Here is a 7,495-nt window from a genome sequence, read left to right as displayed (position 1 = left end):
AAGCAAATGGTCAGGCAAATTATGTGGATCTACACTAATCATACAGGTTCCATATTTGTCATACACCTAAGTGATGAGTTTGCAGCTATGGTACAAAGTCATTCCAGTGAAAACTTTGTATTTTGGACATCTGGGTTATTTTTGGAGGCTTTGAAATGAAAATAAAATTCAATTCACATCTAATGTATTTTAAGGAAGTGAAACCAAAATAAATAAAACCAAACTAAACACCACAATGGATGCATGGAAAAATGTTTTTAATGTGTAAAAAACAACAACAATTTTTTTCTTTTTAAAAACACTTTTAATACAAAACACATACTCTGAACTTTAAATGTCTAACTTCTTTTTCCCTTTTATCTCAACTGTCCAAGTCACTTTTTCACCCTCCTCCTCGATAAATGTGTATTTACCAGCATGTCCACACTCTTACCAAAGGTCAGTGACTAAAGTCTTCCTGAGGTCCTCCAACCTCCAAGTCTCTTTCAAATGTAGGACACACTCCCAGACATTGTGAGTTTTATCTCAGTCTGGGTTGGGTTTGGCGTGACAGAAGATTCCTTTGCCATGTGGGGAAGCACTTGAAACAGACACGCAGTCCATTTTTCTTTTTCCTCAAACTGACAGTGAGCAGAAATAACTTGTGTGGTCTGCAGAACGTCTACGCCACAGCGGGGATAAAATACTGCAGCGACACATCTTCATGAAGCAGAATCAGGTGGACAACGCTATGATGGACGATATCTGAGGGGACAAGAGAACAACGTCGGCGCAAATATGATTTAACCAGCGATGTAGCAAAGAGTAAAATCCTTTACCTAATTAACAGTAGTGCATTTACTGTTTACTGTAGTGCATTTGCAGCGTATTCCAAAGCATAATACTGCCATATTAATAATAAAATTGACAGTAATTGTGCATGCTCAAACCCAAAACTTAAAATGAAAAACAGACTTCAATATTTTTTGTCATACATAATAAACACACAAATGTAAAAGTGTAAAATGTGAATCTACAAAGTAACCAGCAGCTGCAGCCAACAGATAAAAGTAGTGGAGGAAAATCAAAAGGATGTGTCATCTTCTTCCACTGTAAACCTCATATTCAGATCCAGCTCGATGATCATTATGGGAGATATTTTCCAGCATCTCCTACTTTAATTTCCATCTAAGGTGAGTGTGTGCAGCTGTGGGTCGACTTACTGCACATGGCCTTGCTGGGGTTGACCTGCTGTCCCATGAGGAACTGCTGCAGCTTCCTGATGTCCACCCTAGCCTGGGCCATGTTCTCTGGATCCCTGCTCTGAGACAGACCACCGTCCTGGGATGCGTCATCACCTGGAGGGATGGAGAGAAATGAGCAGGAGGATAACGGGAGAAAGGAACAGGGAGAGACATGCGTGAAACATTTCACCCAGCGAGGAGCTGGAGTCGAATCCTGAACCATTCCTGAGCTCCTCCATCAGCTGGGAAATAATGTTTTTCTAGCACATTTAATCTGCTGATCTTGACACAGGATCTCAAGGGCAGGATAATGTAATAATCACACAAGGCTGTGCCAAACCGGTATTTTTATGATAATTTTTTTATTTATAATTTATCATGTTTTTTTATTTAGCAAGAAACAGAGGCAAAATGTCCCCAAAATAATAATTGTTAAAAAGCTTAATCTTGAAGCAGAAGAATTGGAAGAAGAACTAAAGCTCACCATGTTTACTATCTGAGTACTAGCATTAGTTTCGCAAGAATTTGGACAAAATGAACGTTTCACCTCATGATGGAATCAGAGGATCACCAAAGTTATTACAATTCATCCTGAGGGGAACATGAATGTGTGAACCAAATTTCATGGCAATCCATCCAATAGATGTCAAGATATTTCTGTAAAAAACAAAATATCAACCTCATGGTAGACTCACAAGTCAGTCTCTAAATGCTTCGCTCGACTACTAAAAACCCTACAATGCAGAACCAATCCCAAGTCATTATGTAGCCCTTCATATTGGGACGGTAATATGCAGGAGTCATGTGCTACCATTATTTCCGGTACGGCGTTGACAAAATGTAAGGGGTGCAGGTTTGTTAGCAGCTGTACTCTCCGCCATTCAAGCAACTACCGTGCATTTAGAAATCCCCAGACGACTGGCAGGTGGCGAGATCTGTGATTGTCTGGTATCGCGAGACTGACCTTGTAGTGATACTAAAGGAAATGTCAGAGGATCACCAAAGTCAGGGGGATTCATCCTGAGGGGAATGTCAATGTATGCACAAAATTTAGTAGTGGACAGACAGACTGACATAGCTGTGCTGCTAACGTGGCTAAGAAACAGTAACATTGTTTTTACCCCACGGAGGGTTTCCAAGGTCTTTGAAGTGAGTGGTGACAGAAACCAGATCTGTCTCAATCTTCAGGTTCATCTCTCCATTCAGGTTGGCCTCTATTACCTGAGACACAAACACACAAAAACTTGAATTTTACCTCTAACAAACCAAAACTTTAAAATTAGCTGACAAACTAGCCAACATGTTGCAGGTTTCAAAAGGCCAAATATGAGATTTGAACTTTCTGGACCAATTTTAAAGTATAATTCTGGTTTGTTTTAACAAGTTTTGCTAGAAGTAGCTAAAAGTTTTTAGTGGCGGATTTATTTGGAGTTTGGATTTATTTTAAGGAATGTGAAGTTACCAGGAAGTTGGAGAGGTTTTTCATTCTGTCCACAACGTTCTTCATGGTCTTCAGAGGAGGCAGGTAGATACTGACCTGCGAAGAAAGACAAATCACAAAACATCTTTTTTGTACTCCGACATTCACTCTTTTTAGCCAAACACAGCGCTTGTTGGAGACTGAAATTTTTAAATCCACCTTCATATTTCAGAGGAATGCTATCGTCTGAATGTATTTCCCTTTAGAAGCTTTATGTGTATAACATCTCCACAGTTTTTTGGGCATGTATTGCACCTCGTAGCAGTGTCACTTACATCAAAGTCTGGCATGTCTGGTTCTTTGAACTCGTGCCAGAGTCTCCGGGGGATGACGTCAACTGGGACATCATGAGTGACGACTCGGCTGATGCTAGACAGGGTGGGCTGGACAGGACAGAGGGAGAGAGGACATCACTCGGTTAAGTTTCTCAGACATTATGCAACTGTTTACCCAGACTGAGCTGTACTCCGTGAAGTTCCCCTTTAACATTAGTCTAAGAGTAGTACAGAAGTTCCCAAACCTGATCTTTAGTAAAGTTTCTGTGTCTGTTTAGATTTTGGCTTCATCATTTCTGACAAGTGGGTAAATTTTAAGGTCTTTACTTCAATAAATTGTGAGTTTTAAGCTTTTCAGAATGAGCTGCTTATAAGTCAATTCATTCATTGAACTGTTCTGGTATCGATTAATCGTTTTAAGTTGTTTTTTCAAGTGAAAACACAGAACATTTAATAGTTATAGGTTCTCAAATGTGCAAATTTGCAGCTTATTTTGGTCTTACATTATAGTGAATTGAATAATGATAGTGTTATATTTTTGTTATTGACAATCCAATTGACTGATTAATCATTTAGTCAATAAAACAATGAAAAATGGCCCTCACATTATCCTAAAACATAAATTGACGTCATTGTTTCCCTCATGTGGTGACAAACTGTCTGGCAAGAAAACATCTTTCTGATTCCTCCAAGTATCTTTTTTAGTGTGGCAGAGTTTTTATGCCTCCATGCAGACAACAGCTGTGGATGAAGGTATTCTGTTTTCAGGTTGTCCGTCTGTCCCCTTCTTGTGAACGCCTGGAGGCTACAAATGTCCACTTGGACTAAAGGATGAACTGATTATAATTTGGTGGTCAAAGGTCAGGATCACTGTGACCTCACAAAACACGTTTTTGGCCATAACTCAAGAATTCATAGGCTAATTATGAAAAATTTCACACAAATGTCTAATAGGATAAAATGATGAAAGGTCAAAGGTCAACTTCACTGTGACATCATAATGTTCTGCAAAAACACTTTTCTGGCTGTTATTCAACACAATAACTCAGGAACAGAAGGGGAGATTGTGACCATATTTCATATTTGGTCAGACACTTGAACTGGTGACACTAATCTTGGTTCCGACTTTGAAACTGTGGTGATTGTTTGGATCTTCTGTGCTGCCGGGTTGAAAATGTGTGAGAAGCATCCACGTTTTAGAATATGTAGCTTCTTTGCAGCAACAGCCGTACCTGAAGCTTTGTCTACTGTCATGACTACAACTTTGTGTTCTATCAGAATCAGCTTTAGCAGCCAAACGTGAACATATACAAGGAAAACACACTTAATACCTTTTATTAAATTCCTTCAGAGTCTTCACTACAAATATTATACGAGTCTGGACGGACATGGATGTAAACTGTAATTTGACTGGTTGTCTCACCAGCTCAGCGGCAATGGTGAGGCAGGGGCAGTGCTTCTTCGTCAGTTTAACTTTGACGGCCTTGGCGCTCTGGACCGTCTTCAGGGCTCTGGACAAGTTCTCTGGAGTCACCTCCAGACAAATCTCATTGGCCTCGGAGGACACGCCCTCCATCTGGTATTCATCGAAGAAGTTAGCCTGCAGGGAGGAAAACAAACTACTGATTGGTTGGTATATTTAAAAAAGCACAGACAGTGTTATGCTTTAAGATCTAATCTATTGCCTCCATGTCACCATTTCTCTGTTAATTCATCTCTTCTCATTCCAAACTCCATCCTAATCTCTGTTCGGTCTGCAACCTTTGACTGTGTTTTATTTCCAAACAGGTGAAACATTGAGGCTGAACTACAAAATGTGCCGCTGTTACCTGTGACAGTTCACACCACATGCTGACCCCTCCGTTGGCCACTTTACCAGACAGAACGAAGAACAGGTTGTCAGGAGTCAGTCTCAGGACACACATCTTTGTCAGCTTTGAGATGGTGGTGATGACTCCTGGAGAGGACGAGGAAGAGTAAAGTTATTAACCACAGTGACAGAGACTTAACTTAAAGCTGTAAAAAAACTGTTTTCTCGATTAACCAATTAGTTGCTTGGTCCATAAAATGTCAGAAAAAAGTAAAAAATGTGGATCAGTGTTTCCCAAAGCCCAAGATGACGTCCTCAAATGTCTTGTTTTGTCCACAACACAAATATATTCAGTTTACTGTCATAGAGAACTAAAGAAGCCAGAAAATATTCACATTTGAGAAGCTGAAACCAGTGAATTTTGGAAGAAGTATTCCAATAATTTACATAAGTACCAATACAGCAATGTAAAAATACTCCAGTATAAATAAAAGTCCTGCATGTGAAATCCTACTACAGTAAAAGTACATAGGCATTATGAGCTTGATGTAGTTAAAGTATTGCAGTAAAAGTACATAAGTATTATGAGCTTGATGTAGTTAAAGTATTGCAGTAAAAGTACATAAGTATTATGAGCTTGATGTAGTTAAAGTATTGCAGTAAAAGTAGTGGTTTGGTCCCTCTGACTGATATATTATTATATATGACATCATTAGATTATTAATAGTGAAGCATCAGTGTTAGAGCAGCATGTTACTGTTGTAGCTGCTGGAGGTGGAGCTAGTTTACACTACTTTATATACACTTAGCTAGTTTAGTCCAGTGGTTCCCAACCTAGGGGTCGGGCCCCTCCAAAGGGTCAGCAGATAAATCTGAGGGGTTGTGAGATGATTAATGGGAGAGGAAAGAAGAAAAAACAAAGTTCTGATACACAGGATTTCCACTCCGTGGAAGTATGAAGTAGCATCAGATGGAAACAACATTAGCAGCGTCCGTCAGTAAAAGTTTCTCGGTTTCCTCGACGTATAAAAAACTAAAGCGACTTACGGGTGAAATGGTTGAGACAGGCTATATCCACGATTTTCCCTCGAAACTTCATTTTTACTTGTGACAGTAAATATAGTAAATATCAGTTTCAGCTCCTCTTGTTGGGCGCTTCAGAGCGTTTGTTTGGTCCGTCTGTGTCAAAGGTCCGACGGAAACATCAGCCAGCCTCAACGTCCTCTTCTGCTTCTTCTTACCGCCACCTTCTGGTTGGAGCACCCAAAAAATTAATACTTAAGTAACCCTTGGTCTATTTAAATCCATGATCAGAAACCACTCACTTCTGTTTGTACCTGTTTTAATTGATTTGTTTTCATATCTTGTATCTTTTCTTATCTGTACTTATATATCTGTTTTGATTGTTTTCCTTTATTTTGTATCTTTGATCATTTTTAAAATAATTTTAAGCTATATTCAACATCACTGTAAATAAGGGCCAGCCCTCAATGATTTGTTCTAGTTTAAGGGAAGTGCTGAAAAAAACACTGGCCCATGGTTGAACATAATTGCTGACCCTTGACACACTGTATAATAAACATTACATGTCTAAATTATAAGATACATTTTTAAAAAATGAAATAGTTTTACTTTTTCATTTCTTATCATAAGGTTTGACTTAGAATCTAATTATTTTTTTACTGAGCATGAGTATTTTCTTCAGATTTATAACATTTAATCTATGGAAAAGCTGGTGGAGACACACCATCATACAATGTTCTTTGATTTTACTCTGTCTGATGAAAAATATCATCATCATAGCCTTAGGTGATGTAGGAAATAAAGCTGTCAAATAAAGGTAGTGGAGTAGAAAGTACAATATTTCCCTCTGAAATGTAGTGGAGTGGAAGTATAAAGTAGCGTCACATGGAAATACTCAAATAAAGTCACTCAAAATTGTACTTAAGTAGAGTACTTGAGTAAATGTGCTTATAATTTCCACCACTGGAAACTGCAGGCCTATAAAAAAGAACAAAATAGCCAACATGTTGAAGGTATTCTGCGTGTAGGAGAGGGATCAAACAAATCCAGCTTCTCTGGCTGACCTTTACTTGTGTGTAAGTTCATTTTCTACAGGATTCTACAAATAAAGGCTTGCTTATTATTTGCTCACCAAATTAAAATGTTCTCTCTAATCTACAAGCTCATTTAGTCTGAAACAATAGAATATTCTCTGTAAGCTGCTTAAATGTCTGGACCAGAGTCAGTTTGCAGATTTGATCACAGTTTGCAGCCTGGACCTGAACAGCCACGGTGAAATTAAACACTTTATAGGGAAATCCTGTTCTTTTTACTCACTTTAATTCATATAACAACAACTTAAACACTCAAGTGCAATATTCAGGTACTTCTACTTGAGTATTTCCATTTTTTTTCTATGTTGTACTTCCACTCCACAACATTTCAGAGGGAAATATTGTACTTTTCAAACCACTACATTTATCTGACAGCTGTGGTTACAACTCTTTAGATAAATATACATAACAACGGATTCTAAAACAACACTTAAAGATTACTAATAGCATTATCTTTGCGTGGATAAATGAATGAGAAAAGTCTCAGACTTATAGATGAGAGACTTTTTTTCTTTGTAATCTTTGTTTTAAAACGATTTAATCGTATTAATTAATTGCTTGTATGCTGATGTTAAACACATTGAACCACA

The 7,495-nt window shown here is 38.2% G+C and overlaps 1 protein-coding gene across 1 annotated transcript; it reads right to left on the bottom strand.

Annotated features, from left to right (window-relative positions):
- Positions 1-305: 305 nt before the first annotated feature.
- Positions 306-5,998, bottom strand: hus1 (HUS1 checkpoint clamp component). The gene is made up of 8 exons (XM_042399600.1): positions 5,836-5,998; positions 4,808-4,935; positions 4,402-4,578; positions 2,979-3,086; positions 2,686-2,760; positions 2,345-2,444; positions 1,203-1,337; positions 306-744 (listed from the first exon to the last, which is right to left on the bottom strand). The coding sequence occupies exons 1-8, from the start codon at positions 5,885-5,887 to the stop codon at positions 662-664; spliced, it is 858 nt and encodes a 285-aa protein (XP_042255534.1). The 5' UTR covers positions 5,888-5,998; the 3' UTR covers positions 306-661.
- Positions 5,999-7,495: the final 1,497 nt, after the last annotated feature.

The sequence above is a fragment of the Thunnus maccoyii genome, chromosome 21 (genome assembly GCF_910596095.1).
Source record: "Thunnus maccoyii chromosome 21, fThuMac1.1, whole genome shotgun sequence".
In the NCBI taxonomy this organism is placed as follows: Eukaryota; Metazoa; Chordata; class Actinopteri; order Scombriformes; family Scombridae; genus Thunnus; species Thunnus maccoyii.
The sequence above is the reverse complement of the archived record's forward strand: the minus strand, read 5'-3'. Positions and strand labels throughout refer to the sequence as shown.

Excerpts from the sequence above, each read along its gene's own strand:
- hus1 (XM_042399600.1), bottom strand. The coding sequence starts at position 5,887 with ATGAAGTTTCGAGGGAAAATCGTGGATATAGCCTGTCTCAACCATTTC. Across the intron at positions 4,936-5,835 it reads CTGTCTCAACCATTTCACCC|GAGTCATCACCACCATCTCA; the intron begins GTAAGTCGCTTT and ends CGTCCTCTCCAG. Across the intron at positions 2,445-2,685 it reads AAAACCTCTCCAACTTCCTG|GTAATAGAGGCCAACCTGAA; the intron begins GTAACTTCACAT and ends TTTGTGTCTCAG.